This window comes from Stylophora pistillata, chromosome 3, assembly GCF_964205215.1.
Source record: "Stylophora pistillata chromosome 3, jaStyPist1.2, whole genome shotgun sequence".
Lineage (NCBI taxonomy): Eukaryota > Metazoa > Cnidaria > Anthozoa > Scleractinia > Pocilloporidae > Stylophora > Stylophora pistillata.
Window position 1 is genome coordinate 30711134 of NC_142521.1, and position 14715 is coordinate 30725848.

The 14715-nt window shown below is 35.2% G+C and overlaps 2 protein-coding genes across 2 annotated transcripts; one reads left to right on the forward strand and one right to left on the reverse strand.

The window, feature by feature from the left end:
* The first annotated feature begins 147 nt into the window (after positions 1–147).
* LOC111323414 (beta-1,4-glucuronyltransferase 1) lies at positions 148–7863 on the forward strand. Its single transcript, XM_022926745.2, has 7 exons — positions 148–464; positions 1035–1236; positions 2267–2520; positions 3700–3856; positions 4703–4868; positions 5940–6057; positions 6471–7863. Exons 1-7 carry the CDS (start codon positions 336–338, stop codon positions 6684–6686), a joined length of 1242 nt encoding a protein of 413 aa, XP_022782480.2. The 5' UTR covers positions 148–335; the 3' UTR covers positions 6687–7863.
* On the reverse strand, positions 7723–14502 carry LOC111323383 (uncharacterized). The gene is made up of 15 exons (XM_088754195.1): positions 14204–14502; positions 13766–13950; positions 13328–13432; positions 13140–13208; positions 12388–12439; positions 12213–12241; positions 11845–11953; positions 10884–10923; positions 10656–10691; positions 10250–10364; positions 9903–9972; positions 9349–9397; positions 9032–9120; positions 8670–8908; positions 7723–8487 (listed from the first exon to the last, which is right to left on the reverse strand). The coding sequence occupies exons 1-15, from the start codon at positions 14223–14225 to the stop codon at positions 8158–8160; spliced, it is 1539 nt and encodes a 512-aa protein (XP_088610321.1). The 5' UTR covers positions 14226–14502; the 3' UTR covers positions 7723–8157.
* Positions 14503–14715: the final 213 nt, after the last annotated feature.

The window sequence follows — 14715 nt, forward strand, 5'->3', positions numbered from 1 at the left end:
AAATGCTGAATAATTTTCTTGCGGAGGGAAGATTCAAAGTAAAGAATTTCAATCTCACTCGCCGAAATTTGCACTTAACAGGCGAAATAAAAATAAATTTATTCTATTTTGTCAATCTTTGATATTCAGGTGACAAAATGACATATCTTGTCAGCGGTTTCTTTCTTTGCAGTCTGTGGCAATGTAAAACTTGGCGGCAATCTTCTTTCGGTACATGGACTTTAATTAAACATTTTGGATTACAAAAGAAAGCTGCAGACACAACAAGTTGTAAATGGCATAAACTATCGTGGTCAAGCCCTTGTTACATCTGATCAAGATGCTCATAATTGCTCATGCGGTGTAACAAAATAAGGGTAATTTCGTTGTTGGGTTTTCTTGTCATCGTGTTGGTATCTCTTAACGTTTTCCTGTTGAGTACACTGAACAGCTTCAGTGAGGAGAGATACCTCATCAGATTGAAGGTAAGAAATCACATTCCGGCTAAAGCTAACCACTGCTGATATGTTGATAGAAAGGAAATCGTGGCCAAATGATGATCTGATGTCTTTGCGACCTTTTACTTAAGCTTCTTTCCTGATTGTAATGCGCACCTTTTACATAGTGGGAGCCACTTATAGACCTATTTTTGAAGCTGTATCACTGAAGTTACTCTGGAAAAGGTTTCCGTTTAATCTCATAGTCATTATACATATATACCGTGAGAAAAGAAATGGAAGAACAAGAGATTAACTTACCCAGAGAGCTACAACGACCTATTTTTTTTAGAATAGTACGAAGTTTAAAGGAAATCTTTCCATGAACTGTGACTCGTCATGGATTCTAATAACTTCTTCTTTCACAAGATATTATCACCAGCTACTGTTACATGATCATTGCAGTATATGAATTAATATTACAACAAAGTAATACACCAGATTGACAGCAAGGCGTACGAAACTTGACTAAGACAGATTCCTCTTGGGTACAAATTAAAGAAACCATTTGCTTTCCAGTTGACTCTCCACCTTTTTTTTTTAATTTTTGTATCAAAGAATCTTCTTGAAAAAGAGCCGGATTTCAAACAACTTCCAACAGATTCCTCAGACCAGTACAAAATAAATGTCAACTTTCTTTTGGCAAAGACTGAACTATTGAAAGAAGAACTGGATGTAACATTAGTAACTCATTGTACTTCAAATCACCTTCATTATTTACTTGACCTCACTGAGCACTGGAAAGGCCCAATATCATTAGGTGTGTAACTATTTACCAACCAAGTTCAAGGTCCATATTGTAAGTTATGCACCAAGTTATTTTATCTTGAATTTAAGGTCCTGGGGCCTGTTTCTCAAAAGTCCCACTGAGTAACTTAACGAGCCCAAAGCTGCTTTAAAATCAAAATTTAAAGGATAGGAAAGCAGGTTCTAGCATCCAAATCAGTCCTTTTTGTTTCTTTAGCTGATAGTTTTATTACATATCATTTTGAAAACTTTTGAAATCCTCATTTTGAATGAAAACAGAACAGCTTTGCAGGCCTGTTAAGTTACTGGGACTTTTGAGAAACGGGCCCTAGGTGTGAAGGGTGCTGGTCTTAAATTGGAGTGGAAAAAAACAAGGTTCCATAAACTACAATATAGACTAAGAATACAAGGTTAGTGAGATATGGTCTGTGAAATTGAGCTAACATAGCCCACATACCATCTGAGAGGTATTAGAAGGGCTTTTAACATTGTCCATAATTAAGTTTGTCCAGTCAGTATTATTAGTTAGGTTTCATGTCCAACTTGGTAGTTGCGTTGTAAGTTTTAAAACTCCTGCTACATCTATGAGGAAACTCACAAGCTTTGATTTCTTCTCTGCTTTGTTCTTTGTAGCACACACTGTTAAAAAATCTTCCTGATTGAGCTATTAAGGGCTTTATGCTCTTTGTGTGGGGGGGGGGGGGACAAGATAATAACAATAATAATGTAATAATATATATCGATTTCTATAGCACATTTCCATGGAATGCACTTAGCAAGGTGAAAAATACATTAACAAGAACACACCACTCATTCAAAGAGTGAAGTATTATGAAACAATTTTTTAATTGATTTTAACTGTCAACTATCTGTGAAAGATTAAGAACAATTGATAATAAATGAGATTGTTGTAACAATTAAAAACAGCTTTAGATTTACTGTGTCATGTATCAGGGCCAGAGAAATTTACCAATTACACCAGGTCTGGTAATTGACATTTAAAAAAATAAAACCTTTTTGCCTCAATTTTGTTTCATTAACAGCTGTGTTTATACCTGGCTATGATGTAGTTACATCATTTACCTCTCTACTTGGCCTCTATGAGTGTCATGAAGCATTCAGAGATCGCGTGACAATACATTTGGTGTACCCATTGTCACATCCTCCTGCAGAAAATACCCTTCAGCCTTATTGGAAACAAGCACTCAATCAGCAAGGAACCTGTCAGGAATTTTTAGCAAGACTCAAGAGCAATGTGATAGCTGGAGAGTACGGCAGGAATTATGCCAATTTCAAAGTATAGAAAATTTTGATGTATCTCAATTGATTATTCATTAACCCCTTATGCCCAACATCAGAATGCATAGTCTCCATACTGTTCTTTATACATTCCTTGAGGTGCTGACAAGAAGAGTTTGTTAATAAACAATCCAAAGCTTCTTTACTTGGTGATCATTCCTCTGGATCTTGTGACCATAATGTTTGATTCATAGGTGATTACGGCTCAACACTAGCTTTCCACCTTACAAGCCAAGTGGCTAGTGACATTTTAGGTGTTACAACAATTTCAGTTAATTTGTTTACTAGCCAAACTGGTGAGTGGAAATCAAAAGCCACTAGCCAAAACTGAATTTCTTCAAGTCTGTGGCTACTTGGCTACCATTAGTGTTGAGCCCTGGGTGATACTGTATAGGGACATTAGACATTATCAGACATTAGATACTGCACGATGCCCTCAGGGGTCAAAGGGTTAATTGACTTTTTTGGGAAGATGTGACAGTTTTCAAAGGATACTAACCTAGTGCTTTTAACATTATGAGATTTATTCTTGCTGCCTCTTTGTTACTTACTAGGAACTTTGAAGTATATGTTAAGAAAGTTCAATTTTTGTGTCAACCTTTGCAGAGTTATATAATTTATAAAAGTCAAGCAATCGGAAAAAGAATTGCAGGCCCAGGTCTGTGGGGCTTTTGCTATGGATTCCTTGTATCTTAGGGATTTTTTTGTCTTGTGCTACAGATTAACAGTGCAAGGCATGGTGGCCTCATAGTTTGTGTGCTCAACTCCTGATTGAGCCCTGGCAGGGAACACTGTGTTGTGTTCTTAGGAGAGATATTTTAAATTTTTCTCACAGTGCATCTCTTTGCCCAGGTGTTTAGTGGGTACCAGCAAATTTAATGCTGGAGGGGTAACCCTGTGATGGATGAGCATCCCATTCAGGGGGGAGAAGAGATACTTGTGGTCACTTCATGCTACAGAAACCAGAGTTAGGTGCTGGCCTGATGGGCCACTTGGCTAATAAACAGACGTGACCTTACAGATTACACCCTGTCAGCCACACTTGTTTTTCTTGCCAAAATGCTGTCTGTGAGAGTTTTTTTTTTTTTTTTCTGTATTAATAAGTCATAACTGCACTAGATCTTAGTGCATAACCACTTATTTTAATAAATTATATTTTTATAATTACTCTTTATAGGTGCCATATCCAAATAATCTGTTGAGAAATGTTGGACGCTCAATTTTACCTTCAGAGTCCTATGTATTTGTGGTTGACGTGGACATGATGTGTAATGGCAATCTTTATTTCAGTTTCCTTGACTATGCCCAACACATAAACCTCATTGCAAACAAAGGTATTGAAAAAAGATGTTACTGTATATGTTGTACATTAGAATGGAAAAAGGAAAAATCCAAGTCCTTCTGAAGGACAGTTGCACTTCTGACTTCTGATCATCACAGTCCAATGTTCTATCACAGAGCTTCAGAAAATGCATTTGTGTGCTTGGCCATGCACTAGGGTCAATATGTAACGAATGTGTTGCATTCTGCTTGGATGAGAGGAAAAGGCTCTGCCATGCACTAGGGTCAATATGTAACGAATGTGTTGCATTCTGCTTGGATGAGAGGAAAAGTTTGAAAATACACTGTACATGTGATGAACAAAGATGGTAAACTATGACAGAGGTATTTCCACATATTATAGGGAATTCTCTCAGCTCTTTAGAGGTCAATGCAGCTTTCTAAGTCAGAATCTTATCCTAAATTATTATGAATAGTGTTTTAAAAGTTTCCACATAGCCAGCTCATGAAATCAAGTTCATTGCCTCATAAGGGTTTTTCTTTTATAACTATTTTACTTAGCTTCCTATGCATGAAGTGAATCAAATACTGTATAGTGTACTTGGCTGGCAGTATCTGTCGAGGGCAAGTATATTTTGGAATCTGGGAACCTTGTAAGTTGAGGGGAGCGGGAAAGTGACAATGATTGTAGTTAGTGTGTTTTGAATGAAAGCTCTTGTTTTAAGCCTTTGTGGTTATATATAACACCACACAAACAGCCTCCCCCCCCCTCCCCCCCCCTTCCTCACCACTTGCAAATCAGTCCAGCTTCCCTCACAGTGTACTGTTATTCCTTGGCAGAGTATATTTATTGGAGCATACATATTTTGCCAAATGACATTTCATTTTCTCTTCTTCAGGTAAAAGGGTGTTTGTGGTAGCTTCTTTTGAAAGTGTCAGAAAGCTTTCACCATCACTAACAAAGAAAGAGCTAATTGCTCTGTGGGATTCTGGCAGCGTCCAGCCATTTTACTATCAAACATGCTGGAAGTGCCAGAAGCATTTAGATTATGATGCATGGAAAAGGCAAGTCAGAGGAACACATTAAAGAATCTTTCTGGTACTTAAAAAATATGAACTCTTTAACCCCAAGGGCTGGTTATTTACACGAAGTGGAACCCAAACTGTGGTTTTGCACAAACAGTGGGCCTCGGGGATTCTCTATAAAATGGTTGTTTTAATTAAATAAATGTCCTTCCACTATGGGCTTTTGGCCCACTTGACAGTGGGATGAAAGGTTAGGCTGAATTCAAGATGGCTTAGAATGCTGTCTTGTTCAACAACAGCTAAACTTTGTTTATTTTAATAAATAACTGGCCCTAAGAGTAACCAGCATCTTATTTCTCCCCACACAGTGATACTTCTGAATTTTATTAAGATTGGGAGAATAATTTAAAAGGAAATGATCGTCAACCTGAGGTGCTTGGATTGTTAATTAATTAAGCAAATTCTCCTTGTCTGTATGAAAGGAAATGTCTAGGGAACTGTATGAAGTTTGTGGATACTTACGTTAGGGTGTAAAATGTTAAAGTACTATGACCCTTGAGTGTGTTATGAGCAATCATTCTAACCAAGAGGCTCACAGCACCATAGCTCATGCCAGTCTCTATAGCAGCAAGGGAATGTTACTCTCCCTGAGTGGGAGACCAGTCCAACCCATCACAGGTTTCCTCCAGCATTTGGGTTAGTTCACCTTGACAATTTATGGCAGGGAAGCTACATGTACATTACATGCATTCCTCCCAAGAAATCTACACCATTTCCTGGTCACTGCTGAAACCTAAACCATACAACACCCAAGAAAACCATAAAACCAAGACATTTCGAGCTGTGTTACTTTATTGCACCTATCTTGCATGTTGCTAGAAGACAACATTACAGTTTGAAATATTGCAAGAGTTTTTGTTTCTTAGTGTAATATTTCTTGAATTAAAGTATTGTGACTGTGACATAAAATAGCGTATTGATCATGCTGTATTTACTGTTTTTAGAAAAATGCAAAACGTTATGTTTACTCTTAAGGTTCAATAATAATTCTTGGCTATTATGTATTGTTCAGTGTTATATTCAAAATAACATATCATCTCTATTTTTTAGCTATCACTCCTCAGACAACAATTTGCAGATAGCTTATTCTGTTGATTGGAAGGATCCATGGGAACCATTTTACATTGCACCTAATCATGTTCCTCTTTATGATGAGAGATTCAAGCAGGTATAAACTTTCTAACAGAAAGCAGCTTTCAATTGATAATAAGGAAAAAACATAACTCACTGACCAAGGATGGGGGTATTTCCATCAAGTGATGTATTTGTCAATTACAGTTTCCTTCTTATACCTAGCACTTTTTCTTTGGGAGATAATTTGTACTTGACTTCCTTAGAACAAAAAGATTAAAATAACTTGACCTTTCAAGTACATCAGATTTTACCAGAAGAGATTGAGAGAAAAGTGATCTTCTAAAAAAAACAGCAATCAAAGTAGTAAACCACAAACAGGAAAGCTACTCCTTCTCAATTCTGAGATGTAGAGTTAGGCATTTGAAAAGAAATTTCATATCCACACATGCCCATGTAAAATTCTTAACTTCATGGTTATTGATTTATTTCTTTACTATTTATTTTCAGTATGGTTTTAATAGGATCAGTCAAGTCTGTGAGACTCACACTGCTGGCTATGACTTTGTGGTCCTCAACAATGCTTTCCTTATTCATCATGGTTTCAAAATAAGAGAAGGATTTCATTCTGCCAAGGATGAAGAAAATAACCGTAACAGAGAACTTTTTAGGACATTTAAAAAGGAACTCAAGTTGAAATATCCACAGTCAACAAGTCACTGTTGACAGAAAATGTACCACGTAAACTGATTTCATGCAAATACCAAATACCAAATATTTATCAATAGCACTTAACTTTTTGCTATCTCATTAAGAGAAAAGATGAATTTTTCAAAGCCTGGATATCAAAGAGAGCATAGTGTAATAATATTTGCTCTGACAAAGGGCTGATGCTAGAAACTTCAGCTAAGAAACTCTTTATGGTGGCCAATTAACAGTATCAACTCAGAAGATAAAACCAAATTATGTTACAGTGATTGTTTGATAGAAATGTTGCATTTTTATCTTCAACAATAACTTTTCTTAGTAAAAAATCATGGAACTATTACACTTACTGGAAAGTGATTAAGGAGGTTAAAATTTTCCATTTTTTTCCTATTAAGAGAAAAGAGGATTTATGTTTTATGCCAGAGATATGGGATAGCATAGTGTTATGACAGATTGTCAGCAAGTTAACACTTAAATATAAAACACCTTAGCAAGTGTTTAAGGGCTTGAAATTCCTCATTTTTGTTTTCCTCAAGGGTCTCTATTCAAAATTTACAGATTGTATTATGAAAAATATTAATGCAGTACTTATTTCTCTAAGGGATTCATCAGTAATTAAATATCTTTAGTTGACTGCAAATTAATTCATGACAGAAGTAATTTTTTCATAACCAAGTCTATGTCTGTGTACCAAGTGATTGAGGTGTCCAACAAATAAGTTTCAGTTGTTAATAATTCATCAAGTATAAGTCAGCAATAAGTCAGCAAGTTAACACTTAAATATAAAACACCTTAGCAAGTGTTTAAGGGCTTGAAATTTCCTCATTTTTGTTTTCCTCAAGGGTCTCTATTCAAAATTTACAGATTGTATTATGAAAAATATTAATGCAGTACTTATTTCTCTAAGGGATTCATCAGTAATTAAATATCTTTAGTTGACTGCAAATTAATTCGTGACAGAAGTAATTTTTTCATAACCAAGTCTATGTCTGTGTACCAAGTGATTGAGGTGTCCAACAAATAAGTTTCAGTTGTTAATAGTTCATGTCTAATGGAAGAGTCAAAAATTGTATTTAATTTTCAGTAATACCATGTAAATATGTACAAAATCTATCTGAAATAACTTTTAAATATAATACAATAAATAGAATACAGCTTAGTTGGTCAGTTTTGAAATAAATTAATTTTCCATCAATTTGATGACTTAGTAGTAACATTTATAAGAAACCAATGATTGGTACGATGTCTCACATCTCCCTTTTCTTGTGGTTGCTAATACAACATACTTCCATAGTCATCCATGCCTCTCCCAAGAAGAGAGAATCCATCAAAATGTTAAGGTGTCATTTATACAAACCAATATGAAAATTTTTTATGTCCAGTAAAACTATGAAATCCAATATTTCCTCAGATGAAAACCAAACAAAACCTAAAGTACTACCTCACTTATTCCTCCACTTGAAACGATGATTTTAATTGGTTTGTACAATCAGTACAGCTTGTGGGGATAGAATCTTTTCTCAGGAGTTGGTGATGTTAGAGTTGGTTTTTTTGGAGGGGAAACAAGTCTTGGGTCTGGGGTCAGATCACCTTTGTGTGGTTGAGAGTTCACAAGTTTTGACTTCTGTTCCACCCCATCAAGAAAGTCCAGAATGTCTAATGAGGAACTGCAGTTAGCAGAAGTGCACACTTTTGTATCAGTAGTTGAAAATTGATAGTTGCTTTGTTCAAACAAACATCTCTGAACATCACTGCCATACAAGTAGTCCTTTTCCTTGTTAGGTCTTGCCTCTCTCTTCCCAGCACTAGAGCATAGATCCTGCACAGGAAATTTAGACCAGAATTATGAGAACATTGTTACCGAAAAAAAGTTCTCCACCAACTGATCTTCATGGTAACTTTTCAAATAAAATGAAATTGATTTCTCTCCTGTTATCCTCTAAAAGCTCTTACAAATGTGGAGATTTTAATACAAGATTTTTACTTCTGACTCTTTGCTACCTGGTAATGTTTTGGTTGACGTGTTCCTCTACAGGAATAAATGCTTGAATCCTTGGCAGAAATTACTTGTATTGCTTTGACTTGCTGTGCCTTTGCCACCAGTGACTGACTCTCTGTAGCAGCCAAATTAGTGTGTTGTTCATTTTGAAACAGGCAGTCACCACAGTGACGTTTCTCATTATTCTGGGCAGTACTTTCATTACCTATGAACCCAGCTGAGCTTGCAATTTCATCTGAGTCTACAATAAAACAAAGTTAATACAATAGGCTCTGTTTCAAAATACCAAGGAAATGCATGTCTGGCAAATAATTACTTTGTGGTGCTGAATATCACGCAATCTAAGTTTGTTATTTATACACACCTTTTGATTTTCTTTTAAGACATCGCTTTTGGACTTGGGAGGCAACACCAACATTGTCTGCTCTACTTTGTATTTGGCTATTGACAGAACTTAAAAGATGTATTCATTAGAAAATTCCCAGTGGTAATTTTTCAGGTTCGTTCATGGTATATTGACTAAAGTATATACTTAGTTATTGTTAGTAACAATTGTTTCTTCTTGTTTAGTTAGCGGACTTCTTCTTTTTTAGCTAGTGGAAACACCAAGCTGGATCAAATACACTTTCTTGGGTCAAACATGTGGACCATTTCTTAAAAATGAAATCTGCACCTATTTACCTTTGTTTATACATTTTTCTCAATTGTCCCCGGACCTCAACCAAGTAGTCTAAGAGGAAAAAAGTGGACACAATAAACTCTTCCTAAACAACATCAATTTTTGAATGGTGGGCCTTTTTCATAAAGGGTAATAACAATAGTAAGAACTTTTATTGAAACTGTAGCTAGTAAATTCTCAGAAAAAGAATATAAATATAGAGGCAAGACCGATACAATGTAGATAAGTTTTAAAACGGAGCACTACATTTTGGCTGGCCAAACCAGCCTTCTTCAGGTGCAAGGGGAATTGACATAGAATTAAGGTGGTACTTAGATAGCTGTATGATGTAATAGTGGAAATACATAAAACTAATTAAGACCCCATAATTTCCAGTACAAACTTAAAGTATATGAGTAAATAGTAAGAACCCTGTAGTGGTTAACTACTCTCACCTGCACAACCAGAATATACAATCAACTGAACTTGCAAGTGCAAGCATCAATCACTAAGACATAGACCTGTTGTTGACCTATTCATCTCCACAAGTTATAATCTTCAGAAAACATTTACTTACTTCTTCCATGAAATGTCTCCAAAGGTCTCAAGGACTCTGTTAAATTTTCTGATATTTCATGTAGTGGTGTCTAAAAGAGGTATCAGAACAGTTTTTTGTCTTGTGATAGGGAATCATTTCACTGTTTGTAGGAACAATCAGTATTATTATTACTATTACTATTATTATTATTATTATTATTATTATTATCATTATGATAATTCATTTTCATTTCACATTATTCACATTGATAGTTCTTGGCAATTTAGGCCTACAAATTGATCACTTTGAAAACAAGAGATCATGTGTGTAAACAAACCATCTATGGTGCAATGCTGATTTAAGAAAAAAGCATACCACAGACACACCTTAAAAGCTAGCATAGATTCACTTTGAGGTGTAATCTGTCTAGGAGTATTCCTTCGCACTGGGGTAATTCTACTTTTATCAGGGTTGCTGTATCTCCCAGTAGAACTGCAAGAGCTATAAGTAAGGTGTTAATGTATTAAATACAAAGGAGAAAAAAATGTCCACAACTGAGTCAGAGAGTATCACTGATCCTCTAAATGAGAATCCTTGTTGTCTGTGTTTTTCAAACTTTGTCTGAAAAGTTGACTACTAGTTCATTGTTACTCTATAGGATGAAATAACTAAGAACAATAACATGTCTAGCCAAAAACCATAATTGAAACCAAAGGCGAAGCATTAGGTAGATGGTGAAATTTCTTAGGACTACTACTGATTCTTATGTAATAGAAAAGGTAAATTTAACACCTCTGAGTTTTACTGGTACCAGCCGAGCTCTGTATTCTAAAAAAAAATATAGTACTATTATCAGTAATAATGTAAACTAAGTTTTGATGTTGGGCAATAACTCACACTGCAAGGAATAAGATCCCCATTTTATTTTCCATTACTGTATATTATCATTATAATCATTATTATTCATCATCTATTATAGATTAATAATATAAGACAACTTAAAATGAAGTATCAACTTACAGAGAGTCTCTTTCTCCCAAAATGTGCTGGACTGGAGAATCTATTTTGGAACAGAAATCAATGAGGTTTATCTACTACTTATACAGTCATTGAACCTGTATTATATGGTCACCCACAGGGAATGGTGGGGTGACTGCTTAATATAGGTTGACCACTTAATACAGGTTCCACAGATTAGGAGAATTATAAAAACAATACACAACCCCACTTTATACCATAATTGACCCCTTCATATACAGAGTCTTGCTCAAAAATAATTTCATTTTAGTAGAGAAACATGGATTTAAAGTTACTTGGAAGACTATTCTTAGTTTTATTTGAGTGGTTCAGCTTTAAGTGACCCTTCAGTGCAGGTGGAAGACAATACAAACAAGCCTTTGCAGGGCTCAAAATTGCGACCGATACGGTCGCCAATGCAACTAAAACTTTTAACTTGGCGACTAAAAGTTCAAGTTTAGTCGCCAATTTGGCGACTAAACTAACTTACTCTGATAAATGAAAGATTACTGCTTAAGGTAAGATTGTCATGCAAAAGTCTTTCAGAGTTTCTTCTTTTGTGTTTTCATGTTTTAAGTCATTCAAGATAGAGTATTTCGGTCTACCCCACAATTGCAGTCTCAATCCACCACAAGCCGAACAACAACGCCAATTGAATAAGGCTCTAATCTGATTTCTGTTCTTGTACTATCTGGCGACTGCATTTTTGCACTTGGCGACCATTTTTTCTCTGATAGTCGCCAAAAGGCGACTTGTTTTTTTTTTAAATTTCGAGCCCTGCTTTGGGACTTAGTAAAGGGTAGCTGCAACTGCTTAATGGGAGGGGCATTGGGGTCTATTAGAATCTGCAAAACTATAAAAAAATTTTTCAAAACTTTAAAACCGCAAAAAAATTTGATCAAAACTGAAAACTGCATGCAAAACCATCAGAAAAATTCAAAAAGCGTATTAGTTGGAAACTTACCTTGACCTTCTTGCAGACTGCCACTGCATGATAGTTGTATTTTGAAGGAGGAACAATCTAGAATTTTAGCCATATCTTCTGCAGTTTTTGCTTTGACATTTTCAAATTCCTAAGAAGTGTTTCAGAGCTTCTGTCAATTATACTGATTTACACAGTATCGTCACTAATAGCACTGTACGTTACATTATAAACTTTTCATTGTTTACATGTTATGATGTAGTTTGCAACTACAGACAGTTTGCAGAGAGCTTTCTTGAACGTACATAACCTCAAAAAGCTGCCAGTATTGGAGCAAGGAATAATTAACTTTTTAACACAATGGTAACTCATCAATTGTTATATGACTATTTACTTAGGTTGTTACTTACCTTTTTACATACTTTTTGTTTGAGATTCTCTGCCAAAACAAATGAGGTTGAAACAAATTAAGAATGATTAATGTCTAGTAAAAATAATCCCATTGGTCCAGGAGTGATGAAAAGCAGCTGTATTTAATCCTTGCTCTTAACCAACATCTTTGATTTAGAGTGATTATTTTCTCACCTCTCACAATTGTGTTTGATCTTTTAGCCTTGTTGTATATACCTAATTGTCTCTGCAAAATACATGAAACATGGTAACTAATGAATTTCATTACTTTTAAGTAAACATAAATTTTTGCATATAAGAACCAGGTGGATTAAGATATCGTTGTCTCTAATTTAACATTTAGATACTCAAACAGATTAAGAACCTTTTCCAGGCAAAGAGAAGTAAGGTCTTAAATAAAAGACTCGACTGATTAATAATGGTCAAAATAGTTAAAAATCATAAAGGTCAGTGGCAATTTTTACAGGGCAGGTATCTTTTGAGACATTATTTAGAACAATGTTGTTACAGTTTGATGGCCATAAACACGCTTTTGGTGGACTCTTGAATAAAGGAAAATATCAAATATTTCAAAGAAATTATTAGCCTGGAGTGTTTATTACTCCCCCACAATACAAGAACCCATTTAGCATGCTACCGTACTTATCATACATAGAAATTGACTGTATAACGTATAACTTATTGGCTCGAAATTCTCAGATGCATTTGAAAGCAATCATATTTCCAAGCACTATATTAGTGATTAAACACTACCAGTTGGTTCTCTGCTGGTTTTACAAAACTATGTGGCTTTGAAATCATCATTGGTATTAAACAACTGATGAACTTTTTACTATTTGGTGCAGCTTGTTAATCTCAGAAATATGTGTGTTTGTGAAAAGAGGACAGTTTTTTTAACTGCATACCATTCCAAACTATCTACTTACCGTAATTCTGCTCTTTGAAATAATGGCAATGTTAGGGTCAATTAACTTCTCTGTCTTACTCCTGAAATGCTAGGGTTTTCAGAAAAATGTGCAAGTTATAAGATACAAAGAACCAATTGGAGAAATATTGTCCACAGTATATCATATACATCAAGCAAATGTGTTGCTGGCTGAGTTATTGTACTAACCTCTGTTTTGGAATTACAGGCATGTTTAGATCTGGAGTGCTTACGTTCACTTGAACTTGGACTACCTCTAGAGGAATGCTTTTTGTTATGATGTGCACTTGTCATCTATCAAAAAATAAAAATAACAAAATCCATAATCAAAACCTACCAGGCTTCTGTAAGTTCAATGAATCACTGTTTAATATCTTTATCCAAAATGTCTTTCCAAAATTCACTTCAACTGCATAATAAATTTGTGCAGATTGATTGTCTGTAACTATGAAGAGAGGAGTGAAAGGAAACCATAATTGATGAAAAAGTTTACGATAATTTACCGAATGTGGAGTCGAATACCATTAACAATGGCGTGAACTGTTCTTCCTACGAGACTTGGCATAAAAGCTTAGCACTAATTAAAAGCTGAATACCAACTAAAAGAACAAACTACACTGTAAACACCTTCTCGACTGATTCTTTTTTCCATCTTCCTTTTTCCACCTCTTTGTTATTCTTTTCTTCTCTTTTCTCTGCTTTCCTTGCCTTTTTTGGAGTATCAGTCTCACTATCTACTCTATCACTGTCTCCACTATCAGAAGACAAAACGCGGCAAACTGACTTTCGAAATGTTTCTCCCTTTTCTATACCTAGAATAGGAAAATCAGTTTAAAAAAAAGACACATTAAAGAGCGGCAACAATAAACCTGGCAAGAATTAAGCTAGATATGAATAACGTACTATGTACAACACAGAGATTTTAAAACTGCCTTAGCTAACTTTCACATGAGCTTAGAGATTGGAAGTGGTTAAGAATAGCTTTAGACGTTTCAGAAATATCAAAAGTAGAATGAAAATAAGCAAGCTTGAGCTGAATAGAAAAGACGCCTATCAACACCTTACCATGTCGATGTTTCATCCGCATTTTGACCTCAAATTCTGGGTAGTATCTGGTCTTCTATGTGAAAACAACGCCATCATACTCACCAAATGATATTAAAGAGCAGAGAAATCAAATCTTTAAGTTCAGTTTTTGAATCTCTAGAGGTTTCTGGAGAACGGAGGGCACTAAACGGCACAAAATTTATGTCATAACGAAAAGTCGTCAGTGCGCGGCCATCTTGATCGTTCGCGCGCTTTTTTTCGCCCACGCTCTTCCGGTGACCTTTTTCCCGCCAAATAAGCAAACGAAATTCAGGAACAGAGGACTAAAGATTGCTTGGAATATAATTAGGACGTGTGGAATAGACGCAAGATTTGACAGTGTAAGATCCCTGTTCATAGCTACCAGTTTGTAAATACAAGGTTTCTGATAAGCAAATTACTAATTTATTATACAATATATTCGTCCTTACGGTTGCAAATAATATATTTATCAAGCATTTGAAATTTATCTAATAAGTCTCTGATATGAA

Bases quoted from the DNA above. Each gene is read 5' to 3' on its own strand.
- LOC111323414 (XM_022926745.2), top strand. From the start codon at position 336: ATGCGGTGTAACAAAATAAGGGTAATTTCGTTGTTGGGTTTTCTTGTC. The intron at 3,857-4,702 runs GTATTGAAAAAA...TCTCTTCTTCAG, and splicing joins AAACCTCATTGCAAACAAAG to GTAAAAGGGTGTTTGTGGTA. The intron at 4,869-5,939 runs GCAAGTCAGAGG...TCTATTTTTTAG, and splicing joins GATTATGATGCATGGAAAAG to CTATCACTCCTCAGACAACA.
- LOC111323383 (XM_088754195.1), bottom strand. From the start codon at position 14,225: ATGCGGATGAAACATCGACATG. The intron at 10,924-11,844 runs GTAAGTTTCCAA...GTTCCAAAATAG, and splicing joins CAGTCTGCAAGAAGGTCAAG to ATTCTCCAGTCCAGCACATT. The intron at 9,121-9,348 runs GTAAATAGGTGC...ACATCTTTTAAG, and splicing joins AGAAAAATGTATAAACAAAG to TTCTGTCAATAGCCAAATAC.